Genomic DNA, 25000 nt, shown 5'->3' on the forward strand with positions numbered 1-25000 from the left:
TTCTAATGCTATGTATTAATTTAGTCATCCTACGCTGAATGTTTTCTAACGAATTTATGTCCATTCTGTAATATGGAGACCAGAATTGAGCTGCATAATCTAGGTGAGGCCTTACTAATGATGTATAAAGCTGCAGTATGACCTCTGGACTTCTGTTGCTTACACTTCTTGATATAAATCCCAGTAATCTATTTGCTTTATTACGTACGCTTAGGCATTGCTGTCTTGGTTTAAGGTTGCTGCTTACCATAACCCCCAAGTCCTTTTCGCAATCTGTATGGCTAACTTCTACATTATTTAACTTACAAGTGCTAGGGTTATGGACACTCCCGAGCTTCAGAACCTTGCATTTATCTACATTGAACTGCATCTGCCACTTTTCTGACCAAGAGTAGAGTTTGTCTAAATCCTCCTGAAGTTCCCTACTCGATCCACGAGAGCACTTTTCCCCCAATGCCATGAGCTTCCACTTTCTTTAACAGTCTATGGTGCGGAACTCTATCAAAAGCCTTACTAAAATCTAAGTAAATAATATCAAATTCTTTATCGTGGTCAACAGCCTCAAAAGCTTTACTGAAGAAAGTTAATAAATTAGTTAGACAAGACCGGCCTCTTGTGAATCCATGCTGAGTAACATTAATCAAGCTATGCTTATCCAGATGGCTTCTTATAATCTCAGCTATAATTGACTCTAGTAATTTGCCTACAATTGAGGTCAGGCTTATTGGGCGGTAAGAGAGAGAGAGAGAGAGAGAGAGAGAGAGAGAGAGAGAGAGAGAGAGAGAGAGAGAGAGAGAGAGAGAGAGAGAGAGAGAGAAAGTTATAGAGTTGTAATGTCAAACTCGTCTAAAAGATATATGCAAATGATTATTAGCTTCAGTTTTTATTTCGAGACAAGTTTTAATGTCTCTGTTGTAACAGTGTCTGATACTGCTCTTTTGTAGGTGTGACCTGTCACTTTGTAGGTGTGACCTGTCACTTTGTAGGTGTGACCCACCACTTTGTAGGTGTGACCCACCACTTTGTAGGTGTGACCTGTCACTTTGTAGGTGTGACCCACCACTTTGTAGGTGTGACCCACCACTTTGTAGGTGTGACCTGTCACTTTGTAGGTGTGACCTGTCACTTTGTAGGTGTGACCTGTCACTTTGTAGGTGTGACCTGTCACTTTGTAGGTGTGACCTGTCACTTTGTAGGTGTAACCCGCCGCTTTGTAGGTGTGACCTGTCACTTTGTAGGTGTGACCGGCCGCTTTGTAGGTGTGACCTGTCACTTTGTAGGTGTGACCCGCCACTTTGTAGGTGTGACCCGCCACTTTGTAGGTGTGACCCGCCACTTTGTAGGTGTGACCCGCCACTTTGAAGAATGAGTGAAAAGAGTATAAGAGTATAAGGGGTGAAGGAAGAATGAAGGAAGGAAGAAGCAGGAAGGTAGAGTAAAGGAAGGAAGAAGCAGGAAGGTAGAGTAAAGGAAGGAAGAAGCAGGAAGGTAGAGTAAAGGAAGGAAGAAGCAGGAAGGTAGAGTAAAGGAAGGAAGAAGCAGGAAGGTAGAGTAAAGGAAGGAAGAAGAAGCAGGAAGGAAGGGAGAAGCAGGAAGGTAGAGTAAAGGAAGGGAGAAGCAGGAAGGTAGAGTAAAGGAAGGGAGAAGCAGGAAGGTAGAGTAAAGGAAAGAAGAAGCAGGAAGGTAGAGTAAAGGAAGGAAGAAGCAGGAAGGTAGAGTAAAGGAAGGAAGAAGCAGGAAGGTAGAGTAAAGGAAGGAAGAAGCAGGAAGGTAGAGTAAAGGAAGGAAGAAGCAGGAAGGTAGAGTAAAGGAAGGAAGAAGCAGGAAGGTAGAGTAAAGGAAGGGAGAAGCAGGAAGGTAGAGTAAAGGAAAGAAGAAGCAGGAAGCAGGAAGGTAGAGTAAAGGAAGGAAGAAGCAGGAAGGTAGAGTAAAGGAAGGAAGAAGGAAGAAGGTAGAGTAAAGGAAGGAAGAAGCAAGGTAGAGTAAAGGAAGGAAGAAGCAGGAAGGTAGAGTAAAGGAAGGAAGAAGCAGGAAGGTAGAGTAAAGGAAGGAAGAAGCAGGAAGGTAAAGAAGGAAGAAGCAGGAAGGTAGAAAAGGAAGGAAGAAGCAGGAAGGTAGAGTAAAGGAAGGAAGAAGAAGCAGGAAGGTAGAGTAAAGGAAGGAAGAAGCAGGAAGGTAGAGTAAAGGAAGGAAGAAGCAGGAAGGTAGAGTAAAGGAAGGAAGAAGCAGGAAGCAGGAAGGTAGAGTAAAGGAAGTAGAGTAAAGGAAGGAAGAACGAGGAAGGTAGAGTAAAGGAAGGGAGAAGCAGGAAGATAGAGTAAAGGAAGGGAGAAGCAGGAAGGTAGAGTAAAGGAAGGAAGAAGCAGGAAGGTAGAGTAAAGGAAGGGAGAAGCAGGAAGATAGAGTAAAGGAAGGGAGAAGCAGGAAGGTAGAGTAAAGGAAGGGAGAAGCAGGAAGGTAGAGTAAAGGAAGGGAGAAGCAGGAAGGTAGAGTAAAGGAAGGAAGAAGCAGGAAGATAGAGTAAAGGAAGGGAGAAGCAGGAAGATAGAGTAAAGGAAGGGAGAAGCAGGAAGGTAGAGTAAAGGAAGGAAGAAGCAGGAAGATAGAGTAAAGGAAGGGAGAAGCAGGAAGGTAGAGTAAAGGAAGGAAGAAGCAGGAAGGTAGAGTAAAGGAAGGAAGAAGCAGGAAGATAGAGTAAAGGAAGGAAGAAGCAGGAAGGTAGAGTAAAGGAAGGAAGAAGCAGGAAGGTAGAGTAAAGGAAGGGAGAAGCAGGAAGAAAGGAGGAAGAAGCAGGAAGATAGAGTAAAGGAAGGAAGAAGCAGGAAGGTAGAGTAAAGGAAGGAAGAAGCAGGAAGGTAGAGTAAAGGAAGGAAGAAGCAGGAAGATAGAGTAAAGGAAGGAAGAAGCAGGAAGGTAGAGTAAAGGAAGGAAGAAGCAGGAAGGTAGAGTAAAGGAAGGAAGAAGCAGGAAGATAGAGTAAAGGAAGGAAGAAGCAGGAAGGTAGAGTAAAGGAAGGAAGAAGCAGGAAGGTAGAGTAAAGGAAGGAAGAAGCAGGAAGGTAGAGTAAAGGAAGGAAGAAGCAGGAAGATAGAGTAAAGGAAGGAAGAAGCAGGAAGGTAGAGTAAAGGAAGGAAGAAGCAGGAAGGTAGAGTAAAGGAAGGAAGAAGCAGGAAGGTAGAGTAAAGGAAGGAAGAAGCAGGAAGGTAGAGTAAAGGAAGGAAGAAGCAGGAAGGTAGAGTAAAGGAAGGAAGAAGCAGGAAGGTAGAGTAAAGGAAGGAAGAAGCAGGAAGGTAGAGTAAAGGAAGGAAGAAGCAGGAAGGTAGAGTAAAGGAAGGAAGAAGCAGGAAGGTAGAGTAAAGGAAGGAAGAAGCAGGAAGGTAGGAAGTAGAGTAAAGGAAGGAAGAAGCAGGAAGGTAGAGTAAAGGAAGGAAGAAGCAGGAAGATAGAGTAGAGTAGGAAGGAAGAAGCAGGAAGGTAGAGTAAAGGAAGGAAGAAGCAGGAAGGTAGAGTAAAGGAAGGAAGAAGCAGGAAGGTAGAGTAAAGGAAGGAAGAAGCAGGAAGGTAGAGTAAAGGAAGGAAGAAGCAGGAAGATAGAGTAAAGGAAGGAAGAAGCAGGAAGGTAGAGTAAAGGAAGGAAGAAGCAGGAAGGTAGAGTAAAGGAAGGTAGAGTAAAGGAAGGAAGAAGCAGGAAGATAGAGTAAAGGAAGGTAGAGTAAAGGAAGGGAGAAGCAGGAAGGTAGAGTAAAGGAAGGAAGAAGCAGGAAGGTAGAGTAAAGGAAGGAAGAAGCAGGAAGGTAGAGTAAAGGAAGGAAGAAGCAGGAAGGTAGAGTAAAGGAAGGAAGAAGCAGGAAGGTAGAGTAAAGGAAGGAAGAAGCAGGAAGGTAGAGTAAAGGAAGGAAGAAGCAGGAAGGTAGAGTAAAGGAAGGAAGAAGCAGGAAGGTAGAGTAAAGGAAGGAAGAAGCAGGAAGGTAGAGTAAAGGAAGGAAGAAGCAGGAAGGTAGAGTAAAGGAAGGAAGAAGCAGGAAGGTAGAGTAAAGGAAGGAAGAAGCAGGAAGGTAGAGTAAAGGAAGATAGAGTAAAGGAAGGAAGAAGCAGGAAGGTAGAGTAAAGGAAGGAAGAAGCAGGAAGATAGAGTAAAGGAAGGAAGAAGCAGGAAGGTAGAGTAAAGGAAGGAAGAAGCAGGAAGGTAGAGTAAAGGAAGGAAGAAGCAGGAAGATAGAGTAAAGGAAGGAAGAAGCAGGAAGGTAGAGTAAAGGAAGGAAGAAGCAGGAAGGTAGAGTAAAGGAAGGAAGAAGCAGGAAGGTAGAGTAAAGGAAGGAAGAAGCAGGAAGGTAGAGTAAAGGAAGGAAGAAGCAGGAAGGTAGAGTAAAGGAAGGAAGAAGCAGGAAGGTAGAGTAAAGGAAGGAAGAAGCAGGAAGGTAGAGTAAAGGAAGGAAGAAGCAGGTCGACAATAAATCTATAATAAACAAAGAGAACAATTATACACTACATTATACACTACATTATACACTACATTATACACTACATTATACACTACATTATACACCCATCATTATACAACATATAACTTTGATATAAACCCATATGTTAATAACCTCGTTAATTCGTTGACTCCTTCATTAATTTGTTAACGATCTCATTAATGCTTTCATTAATCAGCGCAGAGATGATGCTGCGCATGCGCATCATTAATGACCAGTTCAGTGATTGTCTCTTTAGATTACCGGTGTTCGTAATATTAATATTAATTACATTGAAAGGAGAGCGCTTAAGCCGTAGGAGTTAAATAGGTTAAATACGTTAGAAAAATACACGAGTGGATGTGGGTGAGTGTGAGTTGGACCTGACTGAATTGGACCTACCTAGCATGGGCCAGTAGGCCTTCTACAGTGCTCCTGCTTATGTTAAGTAAAAGGGCACAAATGCAACTAATGTGACATTTTATTGTGGCAACGTTTCGCTCTCCAGGAGCTTTATCAAGCTTATGCTCTTACGAGTCTTACCTCTGCTGGGGAACTGAAGGAGTGGGTATCTCCCCCAGTTCCTCCAGTCTCTGTAACCAGTTCACTTTCTTTTACGAGTACACTTAGATTTGGGCATTTTCCGTGTGCGTATGCCCATATAGCTGCGTACTTGTATGTGCGTATACGCCGACACGTCGTGTGCGTTTCCTCTGCTGATGCACATTTTGCATAATCGTCTGTGTATCTGCGTGTGCGTTATATACGCCCGTCGTTAATTAGACCAGAAGTCCGTGACGGAGGGGAACTGTGTGTACAAGGACACACACACACACACACACACACACTGACGACACTGGAGGACAGGAGAGATAGGGGGGACATGATAACGACATACAAAATACTGAGAGGAATTGACAAGGTGGACAAAGACAGGATGTTCCAGAGATTGGACACAGTAACAAGGGGACACAGTTGGAAGTTGAAGACACAGATGAATCACAGGGATGTTAGGAAGTATTTCTTCAGCCACAGAGTAGTCAGTAAGTGGAATAGTTTGGGAAGCGATGTAGTGGAGGCAGGATCCATACATAGCTTTAAGCAGAGGTATGATAAAGCTCAGGCTCAGGGAGAGTGACCTAGTAGCGATCAGTGAAGAGGCGGGGCCAGGAGCTCGGACTCGACCCCCGCAACCTCAACTAGGTGAGTACACACACACACACACACACACACACACACACACACACACACACACACACACACACACACACACACAGCATTACGGGATATTCTTTTTAAAACACAGACCATAAAAAAACATACCACGGGCGGGGATTGAACTCGTGGCGAATGAGTCGTAAAACTCCAGGCCAGTGCGTAAGCCACTGAGCCAGCTGGATACAATAAGATTCATCCAACTGAGGGGAATAGAGCTAGAGTTCGTCATCGCCACGCTGGCGGGAGATTCACCTGTAAAACCTTGCTTTTGTGGTCACAGTGGGATCTGTGCTAACCTCTCTATGGTGTATAAATATACCTAGTTGGATGAATCTTATTATAGCCAGCTGGCCCAGTGGTTTACGTGCTGGCGTGGAGTTTACGACTCACCCGCCACGAGTTCAATCCCCGCCCGTGGTATGGTAGTTTGCAATCATGCCATTTGTAAGACACATACCATAACGATGTAATATACTAACCATAACACACACTCACAAGACTTGGACCATGAGACTTGCAGTCCAGCACGTGGACAATATATTTCCTCCCCTGTCCTCAACCTTCCCTAATAAGGATCTCCCGTGTCCAGTCCCAAAGAAATAATCCGTTTGAATCCTGCTGAGGCAGCAGACCAAGGTAATCCTGGCTGTGTTGGGAGGTACCTCTGACCCACGACCTTGGCTTCACCCTCCCAGCCTGCAACACCAGCCTGTGGAAACCATTTAATGTGGAGGTGTGTGGGAGGGAACGATGGCGGAGCCAGGGCTAATCTGAACCGTTAATGATCACTCGTTGAACGGTAAAGACTCGTTTAACTAGGTAAACAAATCTGTCAAAATAGATGTGGGAAGTTAGATTGGAAGATTCACTTGTATTCTTAACTTTATCTCTCAAATCTTAGAAGATATGCAATAAACAATACCTTGAGACTTAATGTATTGTTTATAAGAGACAGAGTAGCAGAGAGAGAGAGAGAGAGAGAGAGAGAGAGAGAGAGAGAGAGATAAGAATGATAGATGATCATTTCTTCGAGAAGAGACAGAGAGGAGAGGAGAGATGGGGTAATTATCTCTTTGAGATAAAATGAAGAGACGGAAAGGAGTGAGAAGTAACTGATTATGTGGGAAAACTTTCCTAGTCATGTGAGAAACGTTCCTAGTCATGTGAGAATCTTTCCTAGCCATGGTAACAGCTAAGCAAACAAGTTCAAGAAAAGAGCAGGTTTCGGTCCTGAGACCTAGTGCACATTTCGGTCCTGGGACCTAGTGCACATTTCGGTCCTGGGACCTAAAGCACGCTTTGGTCCTGGAACATAGAGCACGTTTCTGTCCTGGGACCTAGAGCACGCTTCTGTCCTGGGACCTAGAGCACATTTCGGTCCTGGGACCTGGTTCACTATTATGGTAAACAGTGATACACGCAACACTGTCTGTAAATCCCTGGCTGATGTGAGGTGAGAGCTGAGGTCAGGTTGCAGCAGCTGTCAAGTTAGTCTTGTACAAGCCAGGTCACCTGATAGCCGCTTCGACTTGTCGTGTGAGTAGCGCTTGGCAGTTCATGGAGTACATGGGAGCACACTGGAGTGTATGGGAGTACATTAAGGTGCACTGAAGTACATTGGGGTACGTTGGAGTACATTGAGGCAACCTTGCAGTTAATTGAGAAAATATCATCATAGTGAAGCAGAAGGCTCTCTCCCCACCCTCAGCTCCCGTCGACCACAACTGTCACACAAAAAGAGAAGAGTTGCAAACCAGTCGGTAAATATTGCAATGACGTGAAAGAATTATGAATGTTGAGTGTTGTGACGAGGAGTGGATTAGAGTTGGGTGGTAAACCTGTTTGTCTAGTTTACTGCAACACTAGATGGCTAAGCTACGTTACTTTCTTTGTTCTTACCTCTGTCTTAGTGCCCAGTTACTGAGACCCTTACTGGGTGTAGAATTATGAGTTAACTCATACACACTATCTAAAGATATTGAGGAATCACATGCACTATATAAAGATACTAAGGAATCATGCACATTATCTTAAGATAGTGAAGTATTCTTACACACTATCTTAAGATAGTGAGGTACTCTTACACACTATCTTAAAATAGTGAGGTATTCTTACTATCTTAAGATAGTGAGGTATTCTTACACACTATCTTAAGATAGTGAGGTACTCTTACACACTATCATAAGATAGTGAGGTACTCTTACATACTATCATAAGATAGTGAGGTACTCTTACACACTGTCTTAAGATAGTGAGGTACTCTTACACACTATCATAAGATAGTGAGGTACTCTTACACACTATCATAAGATAGTGAGGTACTCTTACACACTATCATAAGATAGTGAGGTACTCTTACACTATCATAAGATAGTGAGGTACTCTTACACACTATCATAAGATAGTGATTTTCTCTTACACACTGTCTTAAGATAGTGAGGTACTCTTACACACTATCATAAGATAGTGAGGTACTCTTACACACTATCATAAGATAGTGAGGTACTCTTACACACTGTCTTAAGATAGTGAGGTACTCTTACACACTATCATAAGATAGTGAGGTACTCTTACACACTATCATAAGATAGTGAGGTACTCTTACACACTGTCTTAAGATAGTGAGGTACTCTTACACACTATCATAAGATAGTGATGTACTCTTACACACTATCATAAGATAGTGAGGTACTCTTACACACTATCATAACATAGTGAGGTACTCTTACACTATCATAAGATAGTGAGGTACTCTTACACACTATCATAAGATAGTGAGGCACTCTTACACACTGTCTTAAGATAGTGAGGTACTCTTACACACTATCATAAGATAGTGCGGTACTCTTACACACTATCATAAGATAGTGAGGTACTCTTACACACTGTCTTAAGATAGTGAGATACTCTTACACACTATCATAAGATAGTGAGGTACTCTTACACACTGTCTTAAGATAGTGAGGTACTCTTACACACTATCATAAGATAGTGAGGTACTCTTACACACTGTCTTAAGATAGTGAGGTACTCTTACACACTGTCTTAAGATAGTGAGGTACTCTTACACACTGTCTTAAGATAGTGAGGTACTCTTACACACTATCATAAGATAGTGAGGTACTCTTACACACTGTCTTAAGATAGTGAGGTACTCTTACACACTATCATAAGATAGTGAGGTACTCTTACACACTATCATAAGATAGTGAGGTACTTTTACACACCTTCTTAAGATAGTGAAGTACTCTTACACACTATCATAAGATAGTGAGGTACTCTTACACACTGTCTTAAGATAGTGAGTTTCTCTTACACACTGTCTTAAGATAGTGAGGTACTCTTACACTGTCTTAAGATAGTGAGGTACTCTTACACTGTCTTAAGATAGTGAGGTACTCTTACACTGTCTTAAGATAGTGAGGTACTCTTACACTGTCTTAAGATAGTGAGGTACTCTTACACTGTCTTAAGATAGTGAGGTACTCTTACACTGTCTTAAGATAGTGAGGTACTCTTACACTGTCTTAAGATAGTGAGGTACTCTTACACACTGTCTTAAGATAGTGAGGTACTCTTACACACTGTCTTAAGATAGTGAGGTACTCTTACACACTATCATAAGATAGTGAGGTACTCTTACACACTGTCTTAAGATAGTGAGGTACTCTTACACAGTCTTAAGATAGTGAGGTACTCTTACACACTATCATAAGATAGTGAGGTACTCTTACACACTGTCTTAAGATAGTGAGATACTCTTACACACTGTCTTAAGATAGTGAGGTACTCTTACACAGTCTTAAGATAGTGAGGTACTCTTACACTGTCTTAAGATAGTGAGGTACTCTTACACTGTCTTAAGATAGTGAGGTACTCTTACACTGTCTTAAGATAGTGAGGTACTCTTACACACTATCATAAGATAGTGAGGTACTCTTACACACTATCATAAGATAGTGAGGTACTCTTACACACTGTCTTAAGATAGTGAGGTACTCTTACACAGTCTTAAGATAGTGAGGTACTCTTACACACTATCATAAGATAGTGAGGTACTCTTACACACTATCATAAGATAGTGAGGTACTCTTACACACTATCATAAGATAGTGAGGTACTCTTACACACTATCTTAAGATACCAAGAAACTTTTCAAAGTTATTAAAGGAGAGTCACAGCAACATACTAGGAAAAGTAGAGTTCTTATTAACCGAAGTCTTAACAAAACACACTATTGATACATGACATGCCTGTTAATTATAATATATTTATTGTAAGTGAAGATAGAAACTTGTGTTGCTCTCATAACTTGTCTAACGTTTGTTCCCAGACTTTCTGTCCTATCTGAGGCCATCTTCTGATATTGTGGCTTAATTTAAGGTTAATCTTTTACTTTCTGCCTCGCGAATTCGCGTAATAATAATAATAGTAATAATAGTAATAATAATAATAATAATAATAATAATAATAATAATAATAATAATAATAATAATAATAATAATAAAGCACTGTCTTTCTGGCAGGTGTGGCATTATGATGTATTTTAAGTACCTTGAAGTTAAATTTGATGCTAAGAAATACTTAAGAGAGAAGGTTTGGTGTTTTTCCTGGTGAAGGCAGTCAGTCCTGCACCGCCCACTGACCATGATTGAACTAAAGCAAGTAACTGGTAACGTGATCCTTGTGACTGAATACTCGTAGACGTGATTGGTCAAGGTGTTGTGTAGTGGTGGACCCTTCAAGGACGGTGCCTTGATGTTGGCGAAGGAATCTTGATATACTAGGAGGTAACTTTTCCTTTCTTTGGTTCAAACTTGACTGCATCCTATTTTCCCAGGTGCTGTATGGTCCATACATAGCGTCTCCCCATGATGCACACCTGATCGACGTAATCTCTCATGGCTTGGCTGGGATCGTCTGTAAGACGTGTCTGGTAGAAATGTTATTGTGTCAACGTTTATTGTTCAGGAGACCTTTTTCAAGTCGTAACTTGGCTTCCAGGTGTTGACCTCGGCCGTAGTGATTGACTTTGTGACCAATTGTTCTTCTAAGGTGAGATTGTTCTCTTAAAGTGAGATTGTTCCCCCGAGGTGAGATTGTTCTAAGGTGAGATTGTTCTAAGGTGAGATTGTTCTCCTGAGGTGAGATTGTACTCCTGAGGTGAGATTGTTCTCCTGAGGTGAGATTGTTCTCTTAAGGTGAGATTGTTCCCCCGAGGTGAGATTGTTCTAAGGTGAGATTGTTCTCCTGAGGTGAGATTGTACTCCTGAGGTGAGATTGTTCTCTTAAGGTGAGATTGTTCTCCTAGGGTGAGACTGTTCTCTTAAGGTGAGATTGTTCTCCTAGGGTGAGACTGTTCTCTTAAGGTGAGATTGTTCTCCTAGGGTGAGACTGTTCTCTTAAGGTGAGATTGTTCTCCTAGGGTGAGACTGTTCTCTTAAGGTGAGATTGTTCTCCTAGGGTGAGACTGTTCTCTTAAGGTGAGATTGTTCTCCTAGGATGAGACTGTTCTCTTAAGGTGAGATTGTTCTCCTAGGGTGAGACTGTTCTCTTAAGGTGAGATTTCCCTCAAGCGATTTTGTTTTCATAACCAGATATCGGTGAGTGAGTGGGAGATGTGTACACCTGGTATCAGCCATGGTAACTGACACCTGGTATCAGCCATGGTAATTGATACCAACACAGTGATCACTGTCTCAGGACAGAAATGTCTTCTAATGTGTCTCACTGCTTGCTCCTGTGTCTTTTCTGTCTGGACACCTGCCGAAGCTCTCCATTCCGTCACTACAGTCACAACGTAAGTTTAATGTAGAGCAACCATTGTTACCAATGTCACAATGTTATTGTGGTGCGATAACTTACGGGGTTCATTCTTTACAGTGGTAACACTGTTGCAACCCCTGAATGGGTTACAATGATTATTATGTATATATGTAATGTATATTACCTTTTCATATAATTTTATATTGCTTATATTTGCGATAATAGCTAAATGGCTTATGTTGTTAGGATGTACATAATATGTGCTTAGTTAGTCTTGATTGTCAAACTACTGTAATTATCGCTTGTCGCTCGTTATACTGCCGGCTTCTGAGCTGCAGTTGTCCACGTAGCTATCACGTGATCGAGGGGGGGTGTCCTTACCTCTCGTGAAGTTTTCAGTCTGCTCTAGACTCGCTTGTTGGTTGGACAGATTGTCTGTCTGTAAAGACTTAGTGATTTTCGACGTTGTACTGAGGTTGTGTGTCACATAGACACTCTGAGTATCTCAGGTCCTTAGCTATAGCTTCTGACCTAATTTTGTACTGGTTTCTGTGTATTGTCACAGTCGCGTTTTTCCTATGCTGAACATAGATTCAGTAGTATGGGAGTTTTGTAACTTTTGTGGAGGATCTGCTGATGGTCCCTACTTAGTGTCGTTATATTATCTCCCAGTTCCTGATTCTGTGTCGCAGTCGCATATTGCATTGCTATTGGGCTTAACATTCTTTGTTGTTCAAGCAGACTGTTCGGGTTGCCAGTCGGTCAAGAAGTTAGTTTATTTGAGGACTTTGTCAGTCACTTGTTTAAGTCTTATTCGAGTCTTGAGACATAGCTAACTACTTAAGAGCACTTACACGCATACACACACTTACTTGTACATATTTGTAATATCTTATTAAATGTTAATGTACCTGACGGTACTTAAGAATTATAAATGTGATATGTGCTTTCAGCACAATAATATTGAACTCGAGAGATTGATTTTATTTTGATTGCTGTGATTAATTTAATTTGATAATATACCTCTAGACTTAATAAATTTATTAAATTTTAATTTCTCTAGTTAGTAGCCTACCAGTTGTAATCCTGAAGCAATATTGAATATTACTGATTTCTAATGGATAATTGGACAAGGATACTGACTACTTGTTACGAAAACCCAGTAACAGGCTGGATGCTAGAAGGGCAGTCCTTTCTAGTATTCACTGGAGATCTCTAAGCTTTTAGAATCGCGTTTTTTGTAACACTGTTCCAGGACCTAAATTACCGTCTAATGGTTATAATCATAATCAAAGTATTTTTTATAGTGGTGGAGGGGTAAGCCAGCGGAAGGCCTTTGTTAGATGACCAAAAGCTACAGCTGCAGGTCATCATATGACTAAGACCCACGTCAGGAAACACTTATCCTGTTTCCTGACAAACCTGACCTAACCTGTTCAAGGAGGGACGGGAAGTACTTTGAGTTACCTGGAGGGGAGTATATGTGAAGGGAGTATATCTGGAGGGGAGTATACCTGGAGGATGTTCCTGGGGTCAACGCCCCCGCGGCCCGGTCCATGACCAGGCCTCGAGATGAACCTACCCTTTCACCTTCTCGGGTCAAATCTGCTTCACTTTCATTTCCCAGACGTTGTATGACCCTCACGGGTTAAGTAATTCCTGTATGTAATAATTACATCTACAGTAACCTCTCTTATAAATTTCCTTCATATAATGAGTTGAAAAAGAACTTCCCAAATTGACTATGATAATTAAAAACATTCATAGCACGTAAGTTCATTTAGACACAGGTACACATAAGTTCATTTAGACACAGGTACACATAAGTTCATTTAGACACAGGTACACATAAGTTCATTTAGACACAGGTACACATAAGTTCATTTAGACACAGGTACACATAAGTTCATTTAGACACAGGTACACATAAGTTCATTTAGACACAGGTACACATAAGTTCATTTAGACACAGGTACACATAAGTTCATTTAGACACAGGTACACATAAGTTTATTTAGACACAGGTACACATAAGTTCATTTAGACACAGGTACACATAAGTTCATTTAGACACAGGTACACATAAGTTCATTTAGACACAGGTACACATAAGTTTATTTAGACACAGGTACACATAAGTTCATTTAGACACAGGTACACATAAGTTCATTTAGACACAGGTACACGTAAGTTCATTTAGACACAGGTACACATAAGTTCATTTAGACACAGGTACACATAAGTTCATTTAGACACAGGTACACATAAGTTCATTTAGACACAGGTACACGTAAGTTCATTTAGACACAGGTACACATAAGTTCATTTAGACACAGGTACACATAAGTTCGGGTTATTAAATCTCGAATAAACTTTAGAAGTTGCGATTGCAAAAAGTTGCGCTGTATGGGATACCTTTATGAAAGAGCTGACTGTATGTTAGGATAATTATATTGGATAATTATCTCAGTTATCCAGGTGCATCTCACAATGTTATTTCTTTGTTTTGTAAGTTCGTATTTAAGATGCCTGTGTGTTTGTCAGGTAGGCTGTCTTTGTTATGCCAGCCTCTAGCACCTGTGTGTTTGTCAGGTAGGCTGTCTTTGTCAAGCCTTCCTCTAGCACCTGTGTTTTTGTCAGGTAGGCTGTCTTTGTCAAGCCTTCCTCTAGCACCTGTGTGTTTGTCAGGTAGGCTGTCTCTGTTATGCCAGCCTCTTGCACCTGTGTGTTTGTCAGGTAGGCTGTCTTTGTCAAGTCTTCCTCTAGCACCTGTGTGTTTGTCAGGTAGGCTGTCTTTGTTATGCCAGCCTCTAGCACCTGTGTGTTTGTCAGGTAGGCTGTCTTTGTCAAGTCTTCCTCTAGCACCTGTGTGTTTGTCAGGTAGGCTGTCTTTGTCAAGCCTTCCTCTAGCACCTGTGTGTTTGTCAGGTAGGCTGTCTTTGTCAAGCCTTCCTCTAGCACCTGTGTGTTTGTCAGGTAGGCTGTCTTTGTCAAGCCTTCCTCTAGCACCTGTGTGTTTGTCAGGTAGGCTGTCTTTGTCAAGCCTTCCTCTAGCACCTATGTGTTTGTCAGGTAGGCTGTCTTTGTTATGCCAGCCTGTAGCACCTGTGTGTTTGCCAGGTAGGCTGTCTTTGTCAAGCCTTCCTCTAGCATCTGTGTGTTTGTCAGGTAGGCTGTCTTTGTTATGCCAGCCTCTAGCACCTGTGTGTTTGTCAGGTAGGCTGTCTTTGTTATGCCAGCCTCTAGCACCTGTGTGTTTGTCAGGTAGGCTGTCTTTGTTATGCCAGCCTCTTGCACCTGTGTATTTGTCAGGTAGGCTGTCTTTGTTATGCCAGCCTCTAGCACCTGTGTGTTTGTCAGGTAGGCTGCCTTTGTCAAGCCTTCCTCTAGCACCTGTGTGTTTGTCAGGTAGGCTGCCTTTGTCAAGCCTTCCTCTAGCACCTGTGTGTTTGTCAGGTAGGCTGTCTTTGTTATGCCAGCCTCTAGCACCTGTGTGTTTGTCAGATAGGCTGTCTTTGTTATGCCAGCCTCTAGCACCTGTGTGTTTGTCAGGTAGGCTGTCTTTGTTATGCCAGCCTCTAGCACCTGTGTGTTTGCCAGGTAGGCTGTCTTTGTTATGCCAGCCTCTAGCACCTGTGTGTTTGCCAGGTAGGCTGTCTTTGTTATGCCAGCCTCTAGCACCTGTGTGTTTGTCAGGTAGGCTGTCTTTGTTATGCCAGCCTCTAGCACCTGTGTGTTTGCCAGGTAGGCTGTCTTTGTTATGCCAGCCTCTAGCACCTGTGTGTTTGTCAGGTAGGCTGTCTTTGTTATGCCAGCCTCTAGCACCTGTGTGTTTGTCAGGTAGGCTGTCTTTGTTATGCCAGCATCTTGCACCTGTGTGTTTGTCAGGTAGGCTGTCTTTGTTATGCCAGCCTCTAGCACCTGTGTGTTTGTCAGGTAGGCTGTCTTTGTTATGCCAGCCTCTAGCACCTGTGTGTTTGTCAGGTAGGCTGTCTTTGTTATGCCAGCCTCTAGCACCTGTGTGTTTGTCAGGTAGGCTGTGTTTGTTATGCCAGCCTCTAGCACCTGTGTGTTTGTCAGGTAGGCTGTGTTTGTTATGCCAGCCTCTAGCACCTGTGTGTTTGTCAGGTAGGCTGTCTTTGTTATGCCAGCCTCAAGCACCTGTGTGTTTGTCAGGTGTGTTGGTTAGGAATGCATCTTGGTTAATAACATGTTGATCTCATGGCCAGGTGAGTGTTAGACGGGAAGACAACAACAACGAGGCTGTTACACCGTCTGGAAAGTTGAACTCACCTCTACCAACTACCACCACTACCACCAACAGTCACCACTGCCACCAGCCGTCACCACTGCCACCAACCGTCACCACTGCCACCAACCGTCACCACTGCCACCAACAGTCACCACTACCACCAACAGTCACCACTACCACCAACAGTCACCACTGCCACCAACCGTCACCACTGCCACCAACCGTCACCACTGCCACCAACCTTCACCACTACCACCAACAGTCACCACCACCAACAGTCACCACTACCACCAACAGTCACCACTACCACCAACAGTCACCACTGCCACCAGCCGTCACCACTGCCACCAACCGTCACCACTGCCACCAACCGTCACGTGACCACTGCCACCAACCATCACAACTACCACCAACCGTCACCACCACCAACCGTCACCACTACCACCAACAGTCACCACCACCAACCGTCACCACTGCCACCAACCGTCACCACTGCCACCAACCGTCACCACTGCCACCAACAGTCACCACTGCCACCAACCGTCACCACTGCCACCAACCATCACCACTACCACCAACAGTCACCACCACCAATCGTCACCACTACCACCAACAGTCACCACCACCAACCGTCACCACTGCCACCAACCGTCACCACTGCCACCAACCGTCACCACTGCCACCAACAGTTACCACTGCCACCAACCGTCACCACTACCACCAACAGTCACCACCACCAACCGTCACCACTGCCACCAACCGTCACCACTGCCACCAACAGTCACCACCACCAACCGTCACCACCCCCACCAACAGTCACCACCACCAACCGTCACCACTACCACCAACAGTCACCACCACCAACCGTCACCACTGCCACCAACAGTCACCACCACCAACCGTCACCACCCCCACCAACAGTCACCACCACCAACCGTCACCACTGCCACCAACAGTCACCACCACCAACCGTCACCACTGCCACCAACAGTCACCACCACCAACCGTCACCACTGCCACCAACAGTCACCACCACCAACCGTCACCACTGCCACCAACAGTCACCACCACCAACCGTCACCACTGCCACCAACAGTGACCACCACCAACCGTCACCACTGCCACCAACAGTGACCACCACCAACCGTCACCACTGCCACCAACAGTCACCACCACCAACAGTCACCACCACCAACCGTCACCACCCCCACCAACCGTCACCACCACCACCAACCGTCACTACCACCAACCGTCACCACCCTAACCAACCGTCACCACCCCCCACCAACCGTCACCACCAACAACCGTCACCACCCCCACAAACCGTCATCACCACCAACCGTCACCACCACCACCCGTCACCACTGCCACCAACAGTCACCACCACCGCCAACCGTCACCACCCCCACCAACCGTCACCACCACCGCCAACCGCCACCACCACCAACCGTCACCACCACCGCTAACCGTCACCGCCACTAACCGTCACCACAACCACCAACAACCGTCACCATCATCACCACCACCAACCGTCACCATCATCACTACCACCAACCGTCACCACCACCACCACCACCAACCGTCACCACCACCACCAACCGTCACCATCATCACCACCACCACCACCAACCGTCACCACCACCACCAACCGTCACCACCACCGACTGCCACCACCACCGACTGCCACCACTACCAACCGCCACCACCACCAACCGTAACCACCACCAACCGTCACCACCACCACCAACCGTCGCCACCACCACCAACCGTCACCACCACCAACCGTCACCACCACCAACCGTCACCACCACCACCAACCGTCACCACCACCAACCGTCACCACCACCAACCGTCACCACCACCACCAACCGTCAGCGCCACCAACCGTCACCACCACCAACCGTCACCACCACCACCAACCGCCACCCCCCAACCGTCACCACCACCACCAACCGCCACCATCACCAACCGTCACCACCACCAACCGTCACCACCACCAACCGTCATCATCATCACTACCACCAACCGTCACCACCACCACCAACCGTCACCACCACCGACTGCCACCACCATCAACCGCCACCACCACCAACTGTCACCACCACCAACCGTCACCACCAACACCAACCGTCACCACCAACACCAACCGCCAGCACCACCAACCGTCAGCACCACCAACCGCCACCACCACCAACCGCCACCACCACCAACCGCCGCCACCACCAACCGTCACCACCACCAACCGTCACCACCACCACCAACCGTCAGCACCACCAACCGTCAGCACCACCAACCGTCAGCACCACCAACCGTCAGCACCACCAACCGCCACCACCATCAACCGCCACCACCACCAACCGCCCCCACCACCAACCGCCACCACCACCAACCGCCGCCACCACCACCAACCGCCACCACCACCAACCGCCACCACCACCAACCGTCACCACCACCAACCGTCACCACCACCACCAACCGTCACCACCACCAACCGTCACCACCACCAACCGCCACCACCACCAACCGCCACCACCACCAACCGCCCCCACCACCAACCGCCGCCACCACCAACCGTCACCACCACCAACCGTCACCACCACCGACTGCCACCACCACCAACCGCCGCCACCACCAACCGTCACCACCACCAACCGTCACCACCACCACCAACCGTCACCACCACCAACCGTCACCACCACCAACCGCCACCACCACCAACCGCCACCACCACCAACCGCCACCACCACCAACCGTCACCACCACCAACTGCCACCACCACCAACCGTCACCACCACCGACTGCCACCACCATCAACCGCCACCACCACCAACCGTCACCACCACCAACCGTCACCACCACCACCAACCGTCACCACCACCAACCGCCACCACCACCAACCGTCAGCACCACCAACCGCCGCCACCACCAACCGTCACCACCACCAACCGTCAGCACCACCAACCGTCACCACCACCAACCGTCAGCACCACCAACCGTCAGCACCACCAACCGCCACCACCACCAACCGCCCCCACCACCAACCGCCACCACCACCAACCGTCACCACCACCGACTGCCACCACCATTAACCGCCACCACCACCAACCGTCACCACCACCAACCGTCACCACCACCACCAACCTTCACCACCACCAACCGTCACCACCACCACCAACCGCCACCACCACTAACCGCCGCCACCACCAACCGCCACCACCACTAACCGCCGCCACCACCAACCGCCACCACCACTAACCGCCCCCACCACCAACCGCCACCACCACTCACCGGCGCCCCCACCAACCGCCACCACCACGCGCCGCCGCCACCACCAACCGCCACCACCACTAACCGCCACCACCACCAACCGCCACCACCACTAACCGCCGCCACCACCAACCGCCACCACCACTAACCGCCGCCACCACCAACCGCCACCACCACTAACCGCCGCCACCACCAACCGCCACCACCACTAACCGCCGCCACCACCAACCGCCACCACCACTAACCGCCGCCACCACCAACCGCCACCACCACACTGCTGTCACTGCTAAATAGAGGGAGACAAAGGAGCAGCAGGCAGAGGAGGAGGAGGAACAAAAGATGGAGAAAATTAAGGAGACGAAGGAGGAAGAGATGATGGAAAAGGAGGAACTGGAGGAACAGGAGACATTGACAATATTAGTTGGCAGTGAGACAGTGACGACAGTGACTGGTAAGGTAGATGTACCTTGCAGTGCTTCCCCTCTGTACTCTGTAGCAGTGACCCCACATGCTAATCAGTTAAGGAACTCCATACTCACCCTACCCATCACCCTCCCTCACCCTACCCATCACCCTCCCTCACCCTACCCATCACCCTCCCTCACCCTACCCATCACCCTCCCTCACCCTACCCATCACCCTCCCTCACCCTACCCATCACCCTCCCTCACCCCACCCATCACCCTCCCTCACCCTACCCATCACCCTCCCTCACCCTACCCATCACCCTCCCTCACCCTACCCATCACCCTCCCTCACCCTACCCATCACCCTCCCTCACCCTACCCATCACCCTCCCTCACCCTACCCATCACCCTCCCTCACCCTACCCATCACCCTCCCTCACCCTACCCATCACCCTCCCTCACTCTACCCATCACCCTCTCTCACCCTACCCATCACCCTCCCTCACTCTACCCACCACCCTCCCTCACTCTACCCATCACTCTCGCTCACTCTACCCATCACCCTCACTCACCCTACCCATCACTCTCCCTCACTCTACCCACCACTCTCCCTCACTCTACCCATCACTCTCGCTCACCCTATCCATCACCCTCCCTCACCCTACCCATCACCCTCCCTCACCCTACCCATCACCCTCCCTCACCCTACCCATCACCCTCCCTCACCCTACCCATCACCCTCTCTCACCCTACCCATCACCCTCCCTCACCCTACCCATCACCCTCCCTCACCCTACCCATCACCCTCTCTCACCCTACCCATCACCCTCCCTCACTCTAACCACCACCCTCCCTCACTCTACCCATCACTCTCGCTCACTCTACCCATCACCCTCACTCACCCTACCCATCACTCTCCCTCACTCTACCCACCACTCTCCCTCACTCTACCCATCACTCTCGCTCACCCTACCCATCACCCTCCCTCACCCTACCCATCACCCTACCTCACCCTACCCATCACCCTCCCTTACCCTACCCATCACCCTCCTTCACTCTACCCATCACCCTCCCTCACCCTACCCATCACCCTCCCTCACCCTACCCATCACCCTCCCTCACCCTACCCATCACCCTCCCTCACTCTACCCATCACCCTCCCTCACCCTACCCATCACCCTCCCTCACCCTACCCATCACCCTCCCTCACCCTACCCATCACCCTCCTTGACCCTACCCATTACCCTCCTTCACTCTACCCATCACCCTCCCTCACCCTACCCATCACCCTCCCTCACCCTACCCATCACCCTCCCTCACTCTACCCATCACCCTCCCTCACACTACCCATCACCCTCCCTCACCCTACCCATCACCCTCCCTCTACTCATCACTCTCCCTCACTCTACCCATCACCCTCCCTCACCCTACCCATCACCCTCACACAACCCAACACCCACCCTCACCCTACCCATCACCCTCTCTCACCCTACCCATCACCCTCCCTCACCCTACCCATCACCCTCCCTCACCCTACCCATCACCCTCACCCTACCCATCACCCTCCCTCTCCAACTGAAACACATTCAGACATGCTATATCCTGCTATATGGAAATAGGAGGTGAGAGTGCAGAGTTTTAAAATAAGTATGATAGGTCATGTGACGCCTCGCGTTGTGTATATGATCTTTAGTGAGTCATTTACAGTCGGGGCTGATAGCTGTGGGTCTAGTATACCCGTGTAGTATACTAGAATCTATTATATCCACGCCCACCATACCACCCACCCACCCACACACACACACACACACACACACACACACACACACACACACACACACACACACACACACACACACACACACACACACACACACACACACACACACACACACACACACACACACACACACACACACACACACACACACACACACACACACACACACACACACACACACACTCACACACTCACACACACTCACACACTCACACTACAGACCAGTGTCACTGACATGTATAGTATGCAAAATCATGGAGATTATCAGGAGAAGAGTGGTGGAACACCTAGAAAGGAATGATCTCATCAACAGCAGCCAACATGGTTTCAGGGACGGGAAATCCTGTGTCACAAGCCTACTGGAGTTCTATGACATAGTGACAGCAGTAAGACAAGAGAGAGAGGGGTGGATGGATTGCATATTCTTGGACTGCAAGAAGGCGTTTGACACAGTTCCACACAAGAGATTGGTGCAAAAACTGGAGGACCAAGCAGGGATAACAGGGAAGGCACTACAATGGATCAGGGAATACTTGTCAGGAAGACAGCAGCGAGTCATGGTACGTGGCGAGGTGTCAGAGTGGGCACCTGTGACCAGCGGGGTCCCACAGGGGTCAGTCCTAGGACCAGTGCTGTTTCTGGTATTTGTGAACGACATGACGGAAGGAATAGACTCTGAGGTGTCCCTGTTTGCAGATGACGTGAAGTTGATGAGAAGAATTCACTCGATCGAAGACCAGGTAGAACTACAAAGGGATCTGGACAGGCTGCTGACCTGGTCCAGCAATTGGCTCCTGGAGTTCAATCCCTCCAAGTGCAAAGTCATGAAGATTGGGGAAGGGCAAAGAAGACCGCAGACGGAGTACAGTCTAGGGGGCCAGAGACTACAAACCTCACTCAAGGAAAAAGATCTTGGGGTGAGTATAACACCAGGCACATCTCCTGAAGTGCACATCAACCAAATAACTGCTGCAGCATATGGGCGCTTAGCAAACCTCAGAACAGCATTCCGACATCTTAATAAGGAATCGTTCAGGACCCTGTACACCGTGTACGTTAGGCCCATATTGGAGTATGCGGCACCAGTTTGGAACCCACACCTAGCCAAGCACGTAAAGAAACTAGAGAAAGTGCAAAGGTTTGCAACAAGACTAGTCCCAGAGCTAAGAGGTATGTCCTACGAGGAGAGGTTAAGGGAAATCAACCTGACGACACTGGAGGACAGGAGAGATAGGGGGGACATGATAACGACATACAAAATACTGAGAGGAATTGACAAGGTGGACAAAGACAGTATGTTCCAGAGATTGGACACAGTAACAAGGGGACACAGTTGGAAATTGAAGACACAGATGCATCACAGGGATGTTAGGAAGTATTTCTTCAGCCACAGAGTAGTCAGTAAGTGGAATAGTTTGGGAAGCGATGTAGTGGAGGCAGGATCCATACATAGCTTTAAGCAGAGGTATGTTAAAGCTCACGGTTCGGGGAGAGTGACCTAGTAGCGATCAGTGAAGAGGCGGGGCCAGGAGCTCGGACTCGACCCCCGCAACCTCAACTAGGTGAGTACAACTAGGTGAGTACACCCAGGCCTTCAACACCCACTCATACCACCCAGACACTCACACCTAGGACTCACCCATTCACACCGCCCACACACACCTAGGAGTCAAACACTCACACATACCACCCACACACATACCTACGACCCAGCTATCATCTACCACCCACACTTCCCTTACCAGTACACACCTTCCCACCTTCCAGGACACACCCACCCTCCCAACTCCCGAAACACACCCTCCCTCCCACCTCCCAGTACACACCCTCCCACCTCTTGGTACACACCCTCCCAGTACACACCCACCCTACCACATCCCAGTACACACCTACCCTACCACATCCCAGTACACATCCTCCCATATCCCAGTACACACCCACAGTATAATTATGATGGAGCATTGTCCCCTAGTGGTGTACACTCCAATTGTTTTCATTGTGTTGCTTACCGTTTGTCCCGTGCCATTGTTTGTACCACTGTACCATTGTGACTCTGTGGCAGTGTGGCATTGCTTGTGGCTTGCTGTTAGGTTACTGGTGTTGGTTTGTCTTCAAGTAAAGCAAGACTTATATCTGAGAGTTTGTGGACAATATTTCTCTCTCTCTCTCTGTCTCTCTCTCTCTCTCTCTCCCTCTCTCTCTCTCTCTCTCTCTCTCTCTCTCTCTCTCTCTCTCTCTCTCTCTCTCTCTCAGGGTTACGGGTCCTGAAGTGTGCTATCAGTTCTTATATCCCCATACATTGTTCATGAACAACTGCTGTCTTAGTACCATTGTACCACCGCACGTTGTTAGTAAGTAAGTAAGTAAATAAGTAAGTAAATTTATTCAGGTATACACAATACAGTTACATAGAATTATCATACATAGCAGCATATGTGTAGAGAACCTGGGATAACCCAAAAAAGTCAGACAGAGTGACTTATTTCCGAAGAACTACACTCGTACTACCATTGTACCACCACACGTTGTTCACGAAGAACTACACTCGTACTACCATTGTACCACCACACGTTGTTCCTGAACTATCGTAATGTTATAGGCCAATTAAATGACAAATATTAACCGAGGGTAAACACCCTGCCACGTCACTCTGCGGTAGTTACTCCAGAGCTATGAATGTGTTGATTTGCATTATTGTATGTTTACTGGGAAACCCTAAACCTGTAGGGGTCTTCGAGCGCTTGGGGTAGGGGAGGTCATCAGGTTTGATTTAAGGAAGGATATCTCCAGCTCATTGGATCAAGAACCCTTCACCAGTATCAAGGTACCCACCCTTCTTGAAGGATGCTGATTCGTGTCTCTGGCTGCCAAAGACGTGTCGCTTTATGTAGAGAGAAGACTTGGTTAAGCTCTGTATAGAGCTGGGTTTGCTGGTGGTGGTGCTGGTGGTGCTGTTGTTTCTAGTGGTGCTGGTGCTGCTGCTGCTGCTGATGCTGGTGGTGCTGGTGGTCCTGCTGCTGTTGCTGCTGGTGTTGGTGGTAGTGCTGGTGGTGGTGCTGTTGCTGTCGCTGCTGTTGTTTCTGGTACTGCTGTTACTGCTATTGTTGCTGTTGCTGCTGCTACTGCTGCTGCTGCCGCTTGGTTTAGACTGTTGCTGGTGGTGGTGCTTCTGGTGGTGCTGGTGGTGTGTTGCTGATGTTGCTGGTGTTGCTGCTAGTGGTGCTGGTGCGCTGCTAGTGCTGCTGGTGCTGTTGCAGCTGGTGCTGCTGCTGGTGTTACTGATGGTGGTGGTGCTGCTGCCGCTTGGTTTAGACTGGACTACAGTGATTTCCGGAAGCTTGTATCAGTGAGCTGTCATCTGTGCCTCTACAAACCTTCACTTGACGCAACATTTACATACTTGGTAACTATCGCAAATTTTCGAGAAATGTCTTACTTCATCCACAGTGTTGCAGTTCTCAAGAAATCTTCGTCAGATACTCCAACGCAGCCTGGGTTGAGAGGCTATAAGCTGCCGACGTTTTGCTCACAGAGAAACGAAATGTCGAAATAAAAACTAACTTCACTATAAGAATATTGCCACATCGTGTCTTTGTGGGAGGTTGTTCGCGGAGGTGATAAGAATTTTGTAATTCCTGTGTCACATGTGTCACCTTTGTCATGTGTCACATGCGTCACCTGCGTCATATGTGTCACATGCGTCTCCTATGTCACCTGTGTCACCTTTCCACCAGCGTCCACAGGACATGCGTGTGTACTGCATAATGAACCTGTCGCTCATCATTCTTGTATGGGAAGGGCGTGTATAACTCCAGGTTCCTGGATCATGTCCTCTCACTGGAGGTTCCTG

General features: G+C 47.3%; 2 protein-coding genes and 1 long non-coding RNA gene across 3 annotated transcripts in view; all 3 read left to right on the top strand.

Moving 5' to 3' along the window:
• LOC138854458 (uncharacterized) overlaps positions 1-16965 on the top strand; it is a 238781-nt gene extending 221816 nt beyond the window's left edge. Inside the window, exon 3 of the mRNA XM_070097843.1 lies at positions 15674-16965. Within this exon, the coding sequence (XP_069953944.1) occupies positions 15674-16795 (1122 nt within the window). The 3' untranslated portion in view covers positions 16796-16965. The remainder of the gene's footprint in view (positions 1-15673) is intronic.
• On the top strand, positions 1582-3209 carry LOC138854454 (uncharacterized). Its single transcript, XR_011393665.1, has 3 exons — positions 1582-1857; positions 2284-2747; positions 2798-3209. It is a non-coding gene; the product is annotated as an uncharacterized lncRNA (long non-coding RNA).
• Positions 16966-19287: 2322 nt separating the features above from the next.
• LOC128694435 (uncharacterized) overlaps positions 19288-25000 on the top strand; it is a 229350-nt gene continuing 223637 nt past the window's right edge. Inside the window, exon 1 of the mRNA XM_070097923.1 lies at positions 19288-19419. Within this exon, the coding sequence (XP_069954024.1) occupies positions 19303-19419 (117 nt within the window). The 5' untranslated portion in view covers positions 19288-19302. The remainder of the gene's footprint in view (positions 19420-25000) is intronic.

This window comes from Cherax quadricarinatus, chromosome 60, assembly GCF_038502225.1.
Source record: "Cherax quadricarinatus isolate ZL_2023a chromosome 60, ASM3850222v1, whole genome shotgun sequence".
Taxonomy (NCBI): domain Eukaryota; kingdom Metazoa; phylum Arthropoda; class Malacostraca; order Decapoda; family Parastacidae; genus Cherax; species Cherax quadricarinatus.